This window comes from Maylandia zebra, linkage group LG7 (genome assembly GCF_041146795.1).
Source record: "Maylandia zebra isolate NMK-2024a linkage group LG7, Mzebra_GT3a, whole genome shotgun sequence".
Taxonomy (NCBI): Eukaryota; Metazoa; Chordata; class Actinopteri; order Cichliformes; family Cichlidae; genus Maylandia; species Maylandia zebra.
The window spans coordinates 63,195,610-63,215,144 of NC_135173.1; the positions used below are offsets into that span (position 1 = coordinate 63,195,610).

The 19,535-nt window shown below is 41.8% G+C and overlaps 1 protein-coding gene across 1 annotated transcript in view; it reads left to right on the forward strand.

The window, feature by feature from the left end:
• The window catches only part of spon1b (spondin 1b), a 131,287-nt gene that overhangs the window by 20,100 nt on the left and 91,652 nt on the right, over nucleotides 1-19,535 (forward strand). Inside the window, exon 3 of the mRNA XM_014413055.2 lies at nucleotides 1,472-1,605. Within this exon, the coding sequence (XP_014268541.1) occupies nucleotides 1,472-1,605 (134 nt within the window). The remainder of the gene's footprint in view (nucleotides 1-1,471; nucleotides 1,606-19,535) is intronic.

The window sequence follows — 19,535 nt, forward strand, 5'->3', positions numbered from 1 at the left end:
GTGTCGATGGTGCGTAGTGAGGAGGGTAAACCGTTCCACAATATTGGAGCCAGGGTTTGAAAAGCGTGATCCCCCTTTGTTTTCAGACGAGTCCGTGGAATAGATAGACGACCGCTATCAGTGGATCTAAGAGTCCGCTTTGGAGAATAGGGCTGGAGAAGCTCCGAGATATAGATGGGGGCCTCACCTTGTAGAGACATAAACGTAAAGGTGAGGATTTTAAACTTATATCTATACTCAACCGGAAGCCAATGCAGGGATTTTAGTATAGGAGTGATATGGGAAAATTTATTGCTGTGGGTTAAAAGCCTTGCTGCAGCATTTTGAACCGCTTGGAGCCGATTTAGTGAGGCCTTGGGTACGCAGGAGAAAAGTGCATTACAATAATCCAGCCGGGAGGAAATAAAGGCGTGGACAAGCATCTCCAGTTCGGTTGTGGAGACAATAGTCCTGAGTTTGGCAATATTTCTTAAGTGAAAAAAGCAGGAGCGGGTCACGGATTTAATATGAACGTCAAAGGACAAAGATTGGTCGAAAATTATCCCAAGATTCCGAGCAGTGGCTTTTATCGACGATGAAAAAGCACCCAGATGTTGACTAATCTGGGGCTTGATATTCTCTGGGGCTAGGATTAAGCACTCGGTCTTGTCTGCGTTCAGCTGCAGGAAATTGTTTGTCATCCAAAGATTAATTTCCTTAAGACAGTCCATAAGAGTGGATAGCTTGTCTAATTCCCAAGATTTAAAAGAAATGTATAATTGGATGTCGTCCGCATATAAATGATAGGAAATATTTTTGAAACCGCTAATGATCCGGCCTAAGGGAAGAATATATAGTGAAAATAACAGGGGGCTTAAAACCGAACCTTGTGGAACTCCACATAGAAGCTTAGCCACGTCTGATTGGAAGTTTCCCACTGAAACTAAAAGCGTCCTATCTTCCAGAAATGAGGTGAACCACTTTAGAACAGATCCTGATATCCCTACCGTGCAGTTTAAGCGATGGATTAAGATCTGATGGTCAACGGTATCAAAGGCTGAGCTAAGGTCCAGAAGAACCTTAGCTACATAAAACCTTATGTTTTATGTAATTGTTCGTCAGTTTCAATAAACTTGAAGAGTGTAATCTGTTGTCACTGATGCCTGCTCTGTTCTGTGCTGCTACTCTACCTGCCTCTGGTTTTTAATTCACGCTCTTCTAAAATAATATAAGTAATCATTGTCTAATAAGCTATTGTGTGTACTGTGTTTGATATATTGTCTATGCTACTTGGCAGAGCATAGAGGTGCAGTATTGCATTGTGAGGCTTGCTTGTAACATTGTTTTTGAATTCCCTTGCCTGGATTGATCTGGGTTCTCTTTTTCCAGGGAATTTTTAGGAACACCAACATTATATGATGCCATAAAGTTCAAAGTGACCTTTTCAGAAGCAAAGCCATTTAATACTGAATGCTCATCCTTTTCTTTCTAGATCATTGATGAAGACGAGACACAGTTCATGACCAACTGTCCTCCCGCGGTGACAGAGAGCACGCCTCGCAGACGCACCAGGATACAGGTCTTATGGACAGCACCACCCAGTGGGACTGGCTGTGTTATACTTAAGTAAGTTTTTTTTTTTTATTAATCCTTTATTTATCCAGGTAAAAATCTCATTGAGATTAAAAATCTCATTTACAAGAGAGACCTGGCATCATAGCAACAAAAGTCACATACCACATAGGTATATAACATTTAAAACAAATACAATATCCCATACAAACATGTGTAAAATATACAATGACAGATCAAATTTTGCTTTTACGATTATTCATCACAGAGACGTTTAGTAAAGTTAAAAGAAAAAAAAAACAGCTGCTTCTTGCGTCAAAACAGGTTTAAAAGTTCAGATTGATAACGCCAGTTAAAGCTTGAATAGTACATGTTTATGGAAAATCAAACCTTAAAGATAACACATAGTGAAAGATTATTTGAACTGTGATAGGCACAGGTGTCTGGATTTAAACGCCATGATGGCAGATTTTAAATCAGTCACTGCTAGCTGATAGGAGTGTTTTGTCTGTGTGTGGGGTTTTTTTTCTTTTTTCTTTTGTACATGGTGACAAAAGTGACATAACTTTACTCAAGCAAGTTTGAGCAAGTTGGTTTTCATGCTGCTGGAAATCAACAGTATCTAATAGAAAGGAGCATAAGAATAGGTCAGATTAACATCCATGTGTCATCTTAAATAATTCTACAACATCAGGAGCACTTTACTCCCTTTTTACTTTTTCTTTTCCTTCACAAAACAACCGCAAAGCAGAATCTCTCCTGTTAGTGAATGTAGTTCACTGGTGTGGTCATTGTTGCTTTTACAGATACTCGTAATCGGTTATAGGCAGCACATTAAGTAAGCTGATGCCAGGTGTTTCTTTAGTTGGTGCGCGCATTAGCTTCTGTAAAGGGACCAGCTCTACAAAGGAGAGATGGATGGTGATTACTGGGGGCAATTTGTGGTTTGAAGCAGGTGGGGCTCTAAACCTCTGTGTAATTTCAGGAGTGTGTGTGACCTTAGCTTTATGTGCATGTGTGAAATGGCGCCAGCGACTCTGAGGAGAAATGCTGTGAAACTCTAAAGAAGGTGCACGGTATCAGGAGGTATTATTTTGTCTAGACACGCACTGGAGGAACAATAACTGTTCAGTGTTGTGCCTTTTATTAGTCATTTTAAAGCCTCCATAAAATAAGAGCTCTTTTTTTGATAACAGTGTTTCCTTAAATAAATAAAAAAGGCGAGAAAATGCACTGTATGTGAATTCTAATGATAGGAAGAACATGCATCGATATATGCATACCCGACATATGCATATATTGGTTGGGGTGTAATATGCAGATGAGCCACAACATTTACACCACTGATTGGAGGATGAAGTGTGGTCTGGCTCTTTCAGTCTTGGGGCTTTTAGGGCGGATCCCTACACAGCTGATGCTCGACAATAAGAACTTTGTTTTTTTCATTGTGTTCCTAGAGTCATTCCTGAGCAGTTTTTGAGGTGTAGCAGAGAGTGTTGGCCGTCTGGGTTGACCGTTGCCTTTGGGTAATGTTTTTATTGTTCGCAATCAGTCAGTAAAATGTTGTTTTTATGTCCATTTTTACAAATGCATTAGCAAAATGTACAGGTGTAGAAACAAAAGGAAAGAAATGTTTCTCTCTGAGATTCAAACTAATCAAAGGCATTTATTCTTTTTTTTTTTTTGCCTGTCCCGTTTGGCTCTTTTGCCATCAGAATTGTTGTCTAAAGGCAAAGAAAGATGCCCAACGGATTTACTTTACCAAACTGACCATCCCAGCCTTGCCGTAACGGTCCATTTGATTCACCTTTTATTGTTTATTTTATTTTCACTTACTGAATACGGGACAGACTTGACTGGGGGAAAGAAGGGGAGAAAGAAAGAGGGAAAGAGAAACAGCTGAGAAGAGGGACGGGGGAGAAGGGCAAAAGACAAAAACCAACAGAACGGGCAGAGAAAAAAAAAAAGCATATATCAATCACCTGGATCACCTGCTGAGAAAGAAAAAAGAAAGCAAGCAGAAGAGAACAAGAGTAATAGAATAAACAACATCACAATGATATATGGGAATATGACAGTAAATACTAAATGTTAAACATTATTGTGCAGCACATAAGATCAACAGAACACAGTGTGCTTTGAGGTAGGAGCCAAAAAGGGTGTAGTTTGTGGGTGTGATCACCCGTGTGTACACCTGTGAGCATGGACGCGCTTGTTTTTTGTTTTTTAAAAGGTTCCTTCATGTAATAATCTGCTAGAGGGTGTGGGGGGGCCACAGCCCCGTCCTCCAGGGCGTGAAGCAGGTGTGGAGGAGATCAAAACTCCAGACATCCAGAGGCCCCCAGAACACAAGAGACCAAGGAAGACCAACAGAGGGGCAGCCGCGCCACTGTCCCGGAAAGAGCTGAGGAGAGTCCCAGATGAGGGCTCACTCAGCAGCCGCGGAGCAGAAGCCAGGGGGAGTTGCAGTGACGCGCCCGTGAGCTCCGCCGGCAGCCAGCTGCGCCTGAGTGACCGAGCCCCAGGCCGAGAGGCCGGGGGCACCCCACCTCCGAAGTGGCCCGAGCGAGCCCCAGGCTCCAGGCCCCGATAAGCGGCCGCCAAGGAGTGAGCCGGTGTGTACCTGGACGCCCATCCCCGGACACAAAGAACCACCAACGCACCGATGTCTGAGGGGGTCCGCCACTGGCAGGGGAAGTGGTGGTAGGGGGAGATAGGCCTCCAAACCTTGGAGGGCCTGAGATGTCCCCAGAGAGGTGGCGCCTGACACCCAACCTGACATATAGACACAGACATACAGGCACACACAGATACAAACATCCATTCCCACCCTCATGCTCTCATATGCACTTACTCCACACTCAACCAACGTGGAGACAGACATAAAGAGACGTTGTACACACGATCACACTCCCCAAGCGTACTCTACAAACCGGGTCTAGGTGCCCCCGCCCCTGGAGGGGGGAACTGCACCCAGACCCAGGTGGTGTTTCCCTTTTCCCTGCGGTGGGGGGAGGCAGACCGCCCCGACTCCGCAGCAGCAGGAAGGCTCCACACTCCAGACCGCAGTCGGACGGCCAACTCCTCCTCCTAGTCCTAGCCCCCCTGCTCCAGCAGGTCGCAGAGAATGGGGGTGAGAGAAGACTCCAAACCTCCCTCCACCCGCTCATTGTAATGTTGATGCATGTGTGTTCTAAGGTGCATTTAAAACCCAGGAGGGCTTGGAGCTACCTGCCAGAGAGCAGCAGGTAAGCGCATGGTCCCTCCTGCTAGCCCTCAATGTCTACGTGTATTTAAAATTGAGAGGTGGGCAACGATGCCAGGGGTGAGGTGTACACCCTGATGGTAATTTGGACTCCGTGATTGTGTCCACCCCCAAGATCCTATATGTATGTGTAATGAGAGTGTGAGTAATGTGAATGTCTAAGTTGTGGGATAAAATTGAGGCAGAGGCAGCCAGAAGGGGACAGAGGGGGGGGGGGGGGGGGGGGGTAGCCTCCTCTGCACCCTGGTGACATACCCCTACTCCAAGGCCCTGCATGTGTGGGTGGTTGTGGTGGAGCGGGAAGAGGGAGGCAGCTGGAGATGGGGAGGGAAGGAAGGGAGGGGCAAGTGACCCCTCCCTGGGGCCAGCTCCCCCGCTGACCCCAGTAGGCACCCCCATACTCCGCGACCCGCCAGGGAAAGGGGGCCCAGGCCCATCCAGACCGGGCCCAGTGCAGCAGCGCCGCCCGGCCCCACAGAGCCCGGGACAGTCCACCCAACCCCACCACAGAGAAAACTGCACCCACCCCACCATCCACTCATCTTCCAGACTACATAAGACAATAAACACCCAGGCTGAGATCTTCCTCCACCTCTCCTGTATCTCCCCCTCCTGCAGAGGGAGCTCCTGAGGAGAGGAAAGCTCCTGCAAGATGTGACAATCTCCCCCACCAGTTGAAGAGCCCCCCAGGTGGCTCGACGCACCGGCGGCACCCTGCTCCAGGGCTGGGCCCCCATGCACCCACCCGCCCACAACCCCGGCAACACACCAACCAGGACCCAAGCCCCCGAGGCCCGGTCCGGGTCCCAGCCCAGAGACGGAGCGCCCCCAGAACCTCACGCCCATCCCGGACCCACCCAGGGGCAGCCAGGCTACCAGGTCAGTAACCCACGTCCGTCAGCACAGACCCTCCCCTAGCCCCGCTGCACGCAGCCGCGAGGAAACAGTCACCTGAGAGCCAACAGAGCCCCTAACCGGACATGACCGCTACCCCGGGTTGAGCCCCCCAAGGAAGATGCCTCCGGGGAACCCCCCGACGCCCTAAGCCTGTCCCTACCCCCACACCAATCACAACAGTGAAGGCGGGACCAAACTATGACCCCCCACCCCCACTAGGTGATGGAGCTGATCAAAGGAGCCCAGAGCAATTGATCTGATGTGGTGGCAGAGGCTGTATCAAGACTAATGTAATCTAATAGATAATTTCTATATTGGTTAGAATTAAGATTATTTTTATTTTTCCAGTTCATGAGGACTGTTTTCTTGGCTATGCATAGGGCAGTGAAAACCATATGGGCGATATTCTTTTCTGAAGTGACATTATCTAAGCTGCCCAACAAACACACTAAGGGGGAAGTTGGAATGTTACATTTCAGACACTTCGATAAGTCTTCACATATCTCGCGCCAAAACTTCTGAACTGGTGGACAGAACCAAAGAGCGTGGATATAATTGTCCGGTGAATTGGTTTGGCAGTGTGAGCAGTTGTTGGTAGACGAAAAGCCCATCTTGAACATCCGATGACCTGTATAGTGCACTCTATGTAATATTTTGTATTGAATTAATTGAAGACTGGGATTTCTAATTAGATGAAAGGTTTTTAAGCAAATCTGAGACCAGAAGTTTAGGTCTAAGTTAACTGATAAATCCGCTTCCCATTTTGCAATAGGAAGTGATATTGATTCATCTGTTTTAGAAAGCATTCTGTATATTTTGGATAGTAATTTGGGGGGTTTAAGAGTAAGAAATTGAACCACACTTGGTGGTGTTTGTAGTTCAACTTGACCCGGTTTAAATTTCTTTTTTACTATGGATTTAATTTGTTGATATTCTAAAAATCTTTTCTTGTTGATCCCATATTGTGTAACTAGTCCGTCAAATGAAATAAATTCTGTTCCTTCTAGTATATGTTCTAAATATTTGATTCCTTTATCACTCCAATCTGAAAAGTTTATCATATTATTGTTTTGTAATATGTCAGGGTTGTTCCAGATAGGTGTACGTTTGCATGGGATTAATGAAGACGCCGTCAATTTTAGAAACTCCCACCATGCTGTCAGAGAAGAGCTGATGTTGATGCTTTTAAAGCATTCATGTCGTTGGATGTTTGAGCTGATAAATGGTAGGTCTGAGATCTCTAGATTATTGCAGAGTGCTTGTTCTACATCTAGCCAAGGTTCATCTAAGAGGGTGTGTTTTAGCCATCCTGAGATAAACTGAAGCCTGTTGGCTAAGAAGTAGTGCTGAAAGTTAGGCAGTTCTAGTCCTCCTTTATCCTTGGTCTTTTGTAGTGTTTTTAAGCTTATACGTGGGGGTTTATTTTTCCAAAGGAATTTGGACATACATGAATCTAGAGATCTGAACCAATCTTGTGGCGGTTTAGTTGGGATCATTGAGAATAAATAATTTATTTTTGGTAAGACCATCATTTTTATAGCAGCAACCCTTCCCATGAGTGATATGGGTAGACATTTCCATCTAGCCAGATCATCTTCTACCTTCTTTAAAAGTGGGATATGGTTTAATTTAGTTAGATCTGCAAGCTTGGGAGAAACATTAATACCTAAATATTTTATATTTCCCGATTGCAGTGGTGTAGAAGAGGAATTATGGAAGGAGCAATTAATCGGTAGGACTGTAGATTTTGACCAGTTAATTGAGTAATCTGATATTCTTGCAAAAGAGTTTATCAATTCAATCACCCCAGAGATATTGGTTTGTGAATTTTGGAGAAAGAGTAACACATCATCCGCATAAAGGCTGATTTTATGTTCCACGTTCTTGCATTTTATGCCCTTAATTACTGAATTCTGTCTAATTGCTGCTGCTAGTGGTTCAATAAAAATTGCAAATAGTGAAGGGGAGAGTGGGCATCCCTGCCTGGTGCCCCTCAAGAGACAGAAGCTGGAGGATGTCTGGTCATTTGTTCTAACACAAGCTGTTGGGGAATTATATAATATTTTTAACCAGTTTATGAAAGAGGATCCAAAACCAAATTTGTGTAAAGTTGCAAATAGAAATTTCCAGTTAACTCTGTCAAATGCTTTTTCTGCGTCTAAAGAGAATATTGTAGTTTCTAGGTTTTTACTGTATGAGTAGTCTATCAAATTAAGTAATCTACGTGTATTTGTTGATGAGTGCCTACCTTTTATGAAACCAGTTTGGTCAGGATGAATTAAGAGGGGGGTTATTTTCTCCAGTCTCTTTGAGAGAGCTTTGCAGATTATTTTAAGGTCTACATTTATAAGGGATATTGGACGATAGCTTGAGGGATATACAGGGTCTTTGCCTGGTTTTAGCAGGAGATTAATGTTTGCAGAATTCATATTTGATGGAAGTCTGCCCTTTTCTTTAATTTCCAACAACGTTCTGTAGAAAACTGGTGCTAGAATCGACCAGAATTCTTTGTAGAATTCTGCAGGAAAGCCATCTGGACCTGGAGCCTTATTATTGTGCATACTTATCAGGGCTTCCTGGAGTTCACCTGGTGTCAGTGGTGAATCCAGTGCCATTGCTTGAGTGTCCAATAATTTTGGAAGAGTTATGTTGTCCAAAAACTGATCAATTTCTTTTTTAGATGGGTTTATTTGTGGTGAATACAACGTTTTATAGAAATCCCTGAAAATGTTGTTTATTTGTATCGGTTCATATAATGTGTTCCCAGATGAATCTTGAACAGCACATATAGTTGTTTTTTCTTTATTTATTTTTAGCTGGTTTGCTAGAAATTGACCGGATTTATTACCATGTTCATAATTTTGTAGGCGTAGTCTTTGTACTAAGAATTTTGTTTTTTTATCAATTATCTCATTTAATTCTAGTTTTGTTTTGCGTATTTTGTTCAATGTTTCCTGATCTTGGTGGGACGCGTAGGCTTCTTCTAGTGATTTGATGTTTTTTTCTAATTCCTGAATATTTTTGTTTTCTTTTTTCTTTTTATGTGATGAGAAAGAAATTATTTTACCTCTCATCACAGCTTTCCCTGCTTCCCATAGAACAGAAGCTGATGTTTCGGGAGTGTCATTATAGTCCAAATATGAAGTCCACTCTTTTTTAAAATATTTAATAAAGTCTTCATCTTTAAGTAGTGATATATTAAATCTCCAGTTTTTTCTTGGCGTAGTATTATTCTTGTGCATTAGTGTTAAAGATACAGGACCATGATCGCTGACAGCTATAGGGTGAATCTCAGTGTCTGAAATGTCGTTCAGCAGTGAGCTGCTGACCAAAAAATAATCCAGACGAGAGTAGGAGTGATGGACATGTGAGAAAAAAGTATATTCCTTACTGGTGGGGTGAAGGGAGCGCCATGCATCGCAAAGACCAAAGTCACTCATATACTGTTTGATTATATTTGTGGACTGCCAATTACGCTGAGTTCCCGCTGTATTGAGCCTATCCATGTCTTCATTTAGTCCAAGGTTGAGGTCACCTCCAAGAACAAGTGTGCCATCTAAGTGTTCAGAGTGCACTGAAAAAACCGTGAAAGAATGAGGGATCATCAACATTTGGACCATATACACTTGCAATACATAGCTTTTTATCACGTATAGATAGTTTAATGATTAAGAATCTGCCCTCTGGATCTATAACTGTATCGAGTACTGTGAAATTAATATTTTTATGTATTAAAATTGCTGCTCCCCTTTGTCTAGAATTATAACAAGCTGAGAACACATTGGGAAACTCAGGTGTTTTAAGTTCATTCGAACCTCTAAGAGGTCTGTGGGTCTCTTGTAATAGGACAACATCCGCCTGTAGTTTTTTGAGTTGGTTAAATATTTTTAACCTCTTTTCTCTGGAGCCAGCTCCATTTATATTCCATGTAATGAACCTCAGTGTACCCATAGATGTTTGTGTATAACTAGGGATGTATGCTGTGTGCGTCGCTTAGACAGGTGGAGAGAATACGTCACTTGTTCATAAATAAAGACAAGGAGAGAGAGAAAAAATGTGTGGCGAGACGCTCCCTGAGTCTGATTTTGTGTATGCATAGTTACTAATATGAGTAGGCTTGGCTTAAGTGTGTGTGTATCTTATATGACTGTGTGCGCTGTCTGACTGATGTAAATGTGCTGCCGTTGAGCGCATGGTGCGTATGTGTCGAAATAAAGGATGTTTGTGGATGAGTGTCGAAGCAGGTGATCGAGGCAGTGAAAGGAATAAAGAAAGAAACCAAGGACAGGGGTGAGCAGCATAAAACCAAGAGGGGGAAAAGAGAGGAGGAAAAAAAAAAAAAAAAAAAAAAACGAGAAGAAAAAAAAAACAGAAACAAAACGTAAACATTCCAATTAAATCACTGACGGAGAGTGACGGTGTTAATTCTGCTATGAAATCACACTTTAAGATGCGATTTGATACTGGTAAGTTAAACAGATGTTAATGCAAGTTAGTGTGAGTGGATAGGGAAATGGTGTAGCTGATTCTTATCTGGTGTGAGGTTAATACAGCCACGGAGTGATGTTGGGGTCGCGGTGGAGCTGTCCGTCCACGTACAGCCGGTCCACAGCGATGACAGCGCGGGAGCCCTTCTGGATGAAGCCGCGTCGGATTGGGAAGAGGACCCTCCGTCGTTCCAAGATCTCTTTGGGGAACTGGTCGTTCACGCTGAAGTCCGTTCCTTTTAATTCCCTGCCGCGGCTTTTCACATGTTGCTTTTGTTTGAAGTGGCCGAATTTGGCCACGATAGGACTTGGTCTCCCGGCCGTAGCCCGAATGGGGCCGAGGCGATGTACCCGATCGAAGACGATGTTCTTCACAGTGTCCTCCGGCAGCTTCAGGTGGGTTTTGATGAAGCTTTTTACCGTGGTCTCCGCGTCCTCTCCAGCGGCTTCTGGAATACCAGAAAATACCAGATTATCACGCATGCTACGAGCTTGTAGATCGATAACTGTTTCTTTTATTTTTTTATTTTCTTTATTGAGCTGGGTAACATTATCTGTGAGACATTTCACCGACTCCCTTAGCGTGGCATTTTCAGCAGCAAGCGTTTCCACCTGCTGCTGGCTGTACTCCAGGGATTCTCGCAAGCATTTAAATTCTCGGTGAAGAATCTCCACCAAGGACAGCCTTGCGTCGAAACTGGACAATCGCTTGTCGATTGACTCCAATATGTCGGCAATATCTTTGCCGGCTGGCGATGTTGAGCCGGGGGAATCTGCCGGGCGTTGTCTTTTCGACGACGGCGTCTCAGCTTTGGCCGGGGAAGCTGCACACGGGGTCTTCTTCATCACGAGATCCTGAAAGCACTGATCGATGTAATCTTGGAGAGTCTCTAAACTCTCCTCGTTGTTCTCCAGGGTGTTGGAGATTATTTAGACAAATAGTGTTAGTTATAAGACAATTGATAAGTGTATTTGGTAATGCTGAAGCTTAAATGAATTTGTTCAAATCTAAACTACCATTTGCTTTAATTTTCCGCCAAAATCTCCGGCGTCTGACGTCAGGTACAACATGAGTCGCTTACCTTGTCCGTCACTTCCGTCACTTACTCACCTGCTGCCCCATTTAAAACATTTAAAACAAATACAATATCCCATACAAACATGTGTAAAATATACAATGACAGATCAAATTTTGCTTTTACGATTATTCATCACAGAGACGTTTAGTAAAGTTAAAAGAAAAAAAAAAAACAGCTGCTTCTTGCGTCAAAACAGGTTTAAAAGTTCAGATTGATAACGCCAGTTAAAGCTTGAATAGTACATGTTTATGGAAAATCAAACCTTAAAGATAACACATAGTGAAAGATTATTTGAACTGTGATAGGCACAGGTGTCTGGATTTAAACGCCATGATGGCAGATTTTAAATCAGTCACTGCTAGCTGATAGGAGTGTTTTGTCTGTGTGTGGGTTTTTTTTTTCTTTTTTCTTTTGTACATGGTGACAAAAGTGACATAACTTTACTCAAGCAAGTTTGAGCAAGTTGGTTTTCATGCTGCTGGAAATCAACAGTATCTAATAGAAAGGAGCATAAGAATAGGTCAGATTAACATCCATGTGTCATCTTAAATAATTCTACAACATCAGGAGCACTTTACTCCCTTTTTACTTTTTCTTTTCCTTCACAAAACAACCGCAAAGCAGAATCTCTCCTGTTAGTGAATGTAGTTCACTGGTGTGGTCATTGTTGCTTTTACAGATACTCGTAATCGGTTATAGGCAGCACATTAGGTAAGCTGATGCCAGGTGTTTCTTTAGTTGGTGCGCGCATTAGCTTCTGTAAAGGGACCAGCTCTACAAAGGAGAGATGGATGGTGATTACTGGGGGCAATTTGTGGTTTGAAGCAGGTGGGGCTCTAAACCTCTGTGTAATTTCAGGAGTGTGTGTGACCTTAGCTTTATGTGCATGTGTGAAATGGCGCCAGCGACTCTGAGGAGAAATGCTGTGAAACTCTAAAGAAGGTGCACGGTATCAGGAGGTATTATTTTGTCTAGACACGCACTGGAGGAACAATAACTGTTCAGTGTTGTGCCTTTTATTAGTCATTTTAAAGCCTCCATAAAATAAGAGCTCTTTTTTTGATAACAGTGTTTCCTTAAATAAATAAAAAAGGCGAGAAAATGCACTGTATGTGAATTCTAATGATAGGAAGAACATGCATCGATATATGCATACCCGACATATGCATATATTGGTTGGGGTGTAATATGCAGATGAGCCACAACATTTACACCACTGATTGGAGGATGAAGTGTGGTCTGGCTCTTTCAGTCTTGGGGCTTTTAGGGCGGATCCCTACACAGCTGATGCTCGACAATAAGAACTTTGTTTTTTTCATTGTGTTCCTAGAGTCATTCCTGAGCAGTTTTTGAGGTGTAGCAGAGAGTGTTGGCCGTCTGGGTTGACCGTTGCCTTTGGGTAATGTTTTTATTGTTCGCAATCAGTCAGTAAAATGTTGTTTTTATGTCCATTTTTACAAATGCATTAGCAAAATGTACAGGTGTAGAAACAAAAGGAAAGAAATGTTTCTCTCTGAGATTCAAACTAATCAAAGGCATTTATTCTTATTAGACCATTTTTTTTAAAGGCTACTTGTTTTTCTGGATTTTAATGAAAATTATGGGAGAGAAACAGAGCGGGAACATACAAAGCTGATTTTAGTGAACGAAGGGGATGATTGTTATGCACAATGGCTACACTTTATGCTTCTACAAATTTAATATTCTCAGAAAACAAATAGCTCTTCCCGTTAATACATGATGGAGTGTGACGTATAATTCAAGCCATGTGCGAGGAAAAAACAAATGATGTGTGGGCTCAGACAGCTACAGTGACTTATGGCAATATGTAGCTGTGAGCCACTTTTTGACAACTTGAGAATACAAATGATAAACTGAGATAACTCATAGGGAGCACACCTCTGAAGGCGTCTGCCTCTCTCCTCTTCTCTCCACAGGTATGCCTTCTTTTTCTTAGCTTTCTCTCTCTCTCTCTCGCTTGTTTCCATCTCTTCAATCCGACTTCCCAAAGGGAATAACCTCCCTGACATGCATCTCTTCCTCCACTGAGCGAGTTGCTATAACTTGCCCTCACCTCCACCGTATACTCACAGCTGTTACTTTTAATTTATCTGCTTTTGCTGTATGACAGATGGCACATAGCCATCCCGGTGTCTGCCGGTTCAATAAATCTAGCCCTATGTAGTGGAACATCTGCTATGCAAATTCACCTCGTTTTTCTGTCACTTTTGTCTGTCAGCTGCGAGATAGAGATTTAGTATTACTTCATTTAACATCTTCGCCTTCCTCGTCTCACTTCGTCTTCTTTCTTAACGGTCTGCTCTCTGCTGTTGTAACGTGCCCGTCATGTTATCTTTGTTCGGATCTATTCTGTTTTTCCCGTGATGCTTTTCACAGTGTCGAGGAGCAGATTCACATCAGCCAGGAAGGAGATACTTTGCAGTAGGTTTGCGCTATAAAACACCGCTTTAGTGGACAACACAGGCAGCTGTCTTAAATCATGTAGCTTTACCCTGGCCAATTCTGAGAGTGGCAAAAAAACCCCGCACAACTTCACTTCTTCTAGCAATCTTCACAGCAAAGCTACACATTTTCATCCCACTGTGGGAATGCTCTTCTTCTCTCCGCCTCTCTTTATCTTGCGATCTGTTTCATCCCACTCAGCATTCACTCGCTTGGAGAAAAAATATGCTGTCCGTCCACAACGTCAAACACATGTCTCTTGGCTCATTCCAGGCACTTTCAAATACAGCTTCCTGCAGTTGGGAGCGTTCCAGTACTTCTTCCCCCCCGTATGAGCCCACTGGTCGTTTCAGTGCTGGAGAAAGCCTCTGGGATTGTGTATTTCATTCGATGCCAACTTCAACACCTGCTATTTTGGAATCATTGCAATTATAATTTTTTGCAAGGGGGGGTGATAAAGCTGTTAGTGACAACTGTAGCATTTAAAAAGAGGGTCTTGTTTTGTTTTTTTAAATTGCAAAATCAGCTGCAGGTTTTTATTTCTTCTTATTAAAAAAAAATATAGTGGTGAAAAGCAAGATCTGCTTTCAAACTTTATAAGAATAGTTGCTTTGTGTTTTATACACCGAACATGAGCAGCAGCGCACAGGTTGCTAGAAGAAAAACTTGCATTGCATGGAAGAAACTAACACACAGGGGTCAGTGCTTTGGAGATGTTAATTGTTTGTTACAAAAGCAAGTTCTGTTTGTCTGTTTTGGTCTTAACTGCAAACCAAGAAATAAAAGGCTTTCTCTGTGAGCTTCTTTTATTTAGCTCTGTCTCATTATGTTACTTTAGGTTTAACACTTTTTGGGAAGCCTTTTTTGTTCTTATTGTAGTGTACTTAATTGCTATTACATCCACTCCTGTATTTTGCGTGCTTTGTTGCTGGGAAAGTGAACACCCAGTAAACTGACAGGTTTAGAAAGATCTCCAGTGTGTCCTGGGTCTTCCCTGCAGCCTCCTTCCAAAAAAGATGAGGAGGGGAAAAAATGTCAGTGTCCTCCACCTGTAAAACCACTCCTGTTTTGCAGGTTGTCTCGTTGTTGCCCCTCTTGTGCACCTGTTTTTAATTTAACACCAAAACAGCTGAAACGGATTAAAAACAGCCTCTGCTACCTAAATGAGCCGATCAGATTCCCAGAAATTTAATTGATTTGTCACTATACTCGGACTAAAAAGTGTTCCTCTAATTTTTTTGAACAACATATTATTTATTTGTTTTATTTTGTTGTCCAAAGTCTGTCAGACTGTCAGATTAATTTTAAAGAAACTCCCAAGAGAATAAAAATCGTGTCTGTTACTCAAACTGTCAATTATAAAACTCCATCAGAGTTTTGAGCTGTAGTGCATGTAAGGGATTATGTCTGAGGTTGTGAGTGTGCCTACTGTAGCTAACCTGATTGAACTGTAGGTTTGCTTCCTTTCCGTCTGACTTTTAGTGAAACAACTGCCAGATCTTAGCGGTTTCTATGGTAACTACAGTCCTATAATAATCAACATTGATGAATTACAGTTTGAATAATCAATTAATAACTAAACTAAACAATTAACAACTTTTCTGATTCCAGCATCTAGTTTTGTTTTATTATAAGTGATGGAAATTTAAAATGATATTATTGCACTGTTGACTAAACACCTCAGATGCACGTCGTGCCATCACAAAACAGGGGCTCAAAGTGTCGGGGTCAGTTTTACCCGTTACACACTACACACACAGACTCACGTGATAAAAACATTAGTAGCTACAGTGGCGTGGATAGTAATAGCAAACTCAGTCAATAATATAATAATACATTTTGAGAGTTTACATAATAAATGATAAGTAAAAACTGTACTGATTAGGCAATGATGAAAATATTCATGTTATCACGACTGCTATGTCCATACCTGACATCGCTGCTTCTTGGAAAAAGCGATTTTCTAAAGTTCACACAGTGAAGGAATGTGTGAGCTGAGAACACCTGAAAGAAGCCGGCTGTTAAACACGCTCATCGGTTTCTTGGCAAGCAGAACATGTCTGCAGCTTTTAAATAGCGCTCTCTATCATGTGCTATATCTGCTCAGCTCTCGCTGGCAGTGGAACTAACAACAACTGTGTGTAACTTCTCTCCTGGAGGCAGGTAGTGTACCGTCAGGCCTGCCCTCCTCCCCCTCAACTGGTCAAGTTGTCGTCATTCATCTGGCTTTTTTGTCTGTCTGGAAACAATGTGTAGCCTCCAGCTGAGGGAAACAAGCTGTAAAAACCCCTCACAGGCACTGTATGCGTTATTTTCTACTGCATATTTAGCTTCACTGTATTTATTTTTAATGCTTTGGCTCTAATACTACAAGTATAACACTTTTATAAATAAACTATTTGTATACGCTATATACTTAGTGTTATATAAAGCACAAAACTGTTTCTACCATCGTCAGTGTCTGAACGCCTGAAAAGAGGAAATGTTTAAATATTAATTTTGCCAACGTTTGTTGAGTAAGTTTGTTTTATCACTGAGCAGAATTAGCTCTGGTGGAAACGCTGCGTTTTTGTTTGTTTTTTTAGTGTTGGCCTAACTCGTGTTTATCTGTGATGACAATATGAGAACAGCTGTGCAGAATTTCAAAATCCGAGGACATCCTGAACTATGCTGTGACATCGTCCAAAGTGGCCCTTTCCTACATGTACACATCTTCCCATCAGATGCATTCTGACAAATGGAAAATGCTCTTGTTGGTCTAGGCGAGGGTGCTGCCTTGTTAGAGAGCGCAGAGAAGCTCTGCTGGGAAATGTAAGAAAAGTATGGGGCGGCCGTGCAAGTGTGAAAGCAGCTATATGGGTGGACAAAAGCTTTACATAGCAGCTTCTACAGGCTTGCTCATACTATGATCTGCACTCAATGTGTGCTTTAAAATGTCTCACTTCTCTTTGTGGTCAGTGGTCAGTTGCAGAGGCTGTGACCCTTTCATACATTCAAATCCAAAAAGGTATCCCTTTTATCATTTCCCTAAATTTAGGGATGTTTTGTTAAATATAAATAATAAATTTTTAAATGTACCTTACATCACTATGTTTAACAGCAAGTTGCTTACTTTGAACATGTGACATCTTCTGAAATGTCAAAAATCAAGATCCATTGGCAATAAATGAGAACAGTAGCGTCACTAGTTAGTAAGGTTTTACTACTCTGGACCTTATATAATGTCAGTGAGAGTGGACATCCCTCACATGCTCATCTCAGGGACAGAACCCTTACCCATCTGTTGTTCAAATCTGTTGTTTAGAAGGGGCAACCTCCCTTCAAGCCTTCAATGTGGCTTGAAGGGATCTGGGGAAGGAAACTAAAATACTTTTTTTTAGACAGAAAATGAACTGAAGAGCTGTGTTGAGGTCTAACATAAGAAAATAAAGTTTATTTGTTGAGATTATCATTTATTTTGAACTGTGATTCATCGAAAAATAGAGTTCACGAATGAAAATATGGCGCTGGGAAGGAGAATAATACGTGCCCTTTAAAAATAAAGCATATTCAATCAATATCTTCTACTTTCAGCTGCTTCCTTTAGGGATCATCTCAGTGGATCATCTGCCTCCATCTCACCCTAACTGTAGCATCCTCCTCTGTCACACCAACGCTCTGCATGTCCTCCTTCAGTTCATGAATCTTCTTTTTGGGCTTCCTCTTATCCTGCTGTTATTAGGAGGCCTATATTCACTATCCCTCCTTTGCACACGTCCAAAACCCTCTAAAACTTGTCTCTCTAACTTTGTGTGCAGGCTCAATATATAAATTGGTCAAATCTAAGAAAAGTTATGACTTGGCACTTGACTCTGATTTATATATAAAAATGCTGGAAAAAATAAGGTAACTGTGTAGCCCACATCTTTTTTGTGCTCATAATGCATTTTTGCTCACAAGTACAGGAGGAAACTACATGAGATTTTCAAGAATGAAAAACACATTTGAAACAACCAAAATAACCTTATCAATTTGAAACACTTTTTCCAAACAACTTTGTTATATAGCCAACTTTGAGCTTGAATATAAGAGAATATTTCAAAAGCAAAAATGCATCACTTTAATGTCTGAAATGCAGTGGAAGAGAAACGAGCATTGATTTGCTGAATGCCTTATCTGTTTTCTGATAATTCAGTGGAAAAAAGAGATTATAGCAACTGAATGATCTGCCTTTTACTTATATTTTGATAACAGGCTTATTCCTCTAGCTTTCATTTCTTTCATGGTCGAATAATTGGCTAATATAAAATATCAGATTCTATTTACTCAAAGAATTAAAACCATGATATTGCTGAGTGAGTCAGGGCTATATGTATATACGTAGCTTGTACCGATCAACTTTTACCATTTGCTGATGACATGAGCCACATGCTCAGTCCTGATAATCATGATGTCATAAAAATAAGATTTTCCCAACACCAACTTAGAGCAAAACACGTTGCGACAAAATATCATTGATTTGGAAACTTGAACAACTGTTGTTTTCACAAAGGAGATTTGCCAGAAAACTTCCAATTGCCAGAGTTTTCAACAAACCCACAGGCATCACATCCTGTCACCACGGCAACTCTTCTGATGGTCTAATTCACACATCTCTGGAATTACTCAGTTCAGTGTTTCAGCCAGTGATGTTGTTGACAATAAGACATCGCTCTCTCTGAGACAGTCCAAGGAACCCACAGCCCATCACACCCAAATCAAACAAAGCTTACTGCTCCAGGTTTACATAGAATTTGAATTTTTAATTATGGTTTGAGTTTCTTTTGAAGTTGATTTGGTTATTTTTTTAACTGTTTCTCAGCCCTGAAATTTTTATGTTGCAATGATTTTTCAGTGAGCTTTAGTGATTTCCCCCGCTGACACAGCAAAAAGCTGTCACTACAACTTTTCATGTATAACATGTAGTTATTTGAGCCGCAAGCCGTAGTTTCTGTAACTTTTAAGGTTTTCGTCTTCTTCTTTTGGTGCTAATATTTCCATCCTTTGAACCAAAAAGCAAAGCTCCTAATCTACCCACATAAACTATCATCAACTATCAAAAGAAAACTCACAGCACTAGAGCACTCGTCGTTTCGAAGTGATCTTCAAACCTCAGTAGATGAAAACTCTTGGCTTTACAGGGTTTTGTTTATATCTTGAGACTGTAGTAAACATGACTTGATTGCATTTCTTTTTTTGTAGGGAAACTGTCAAATCATATCAGATTACTTTAATAATGGTGAGCCACCCATATTTCCCCTCCTTTTCCGCATCTTCAAAGCATCATCCAGACTCAACTGCTGCATGTTATGAAGAGAGCTCTGAGGAGAAAGGTTTTCATATTTCTGCCTTGTTAGGACTTTTATCTTTCAATAGAGTGAGGAGCCTGTATACTAATAACTGTGGATGTAGGATATGTGTTTGTGTATGTGTGTGTTTGTCTGTTTTCCACACCAGGTCACTAAGGTCCTTCTGTATCTCTGATGAGCTCAGCCTGAATCTGTTCTTTAATCTTTACGAACTCCTGAAAAAAATCTTTTAGTGTTGGGAGACGTTTCCCCCGAGAGCTGAGCTAGACAGAGAGATGGATAGCGATGAGAGAAAGTGAGTGTGCATGGGGGAAGATGGGGGGTTGATCACTTTGTTGATCGGGTTTACACTTAAACATCTCCCTCCTCTCTCCAATTCTGCCCTTCAGCCATCTGTTCATCACATTGTCACCTCACATTGACCTCCTGCCTGATCTTTCCATCAGTATTCCAAAGCTGTTAGTGG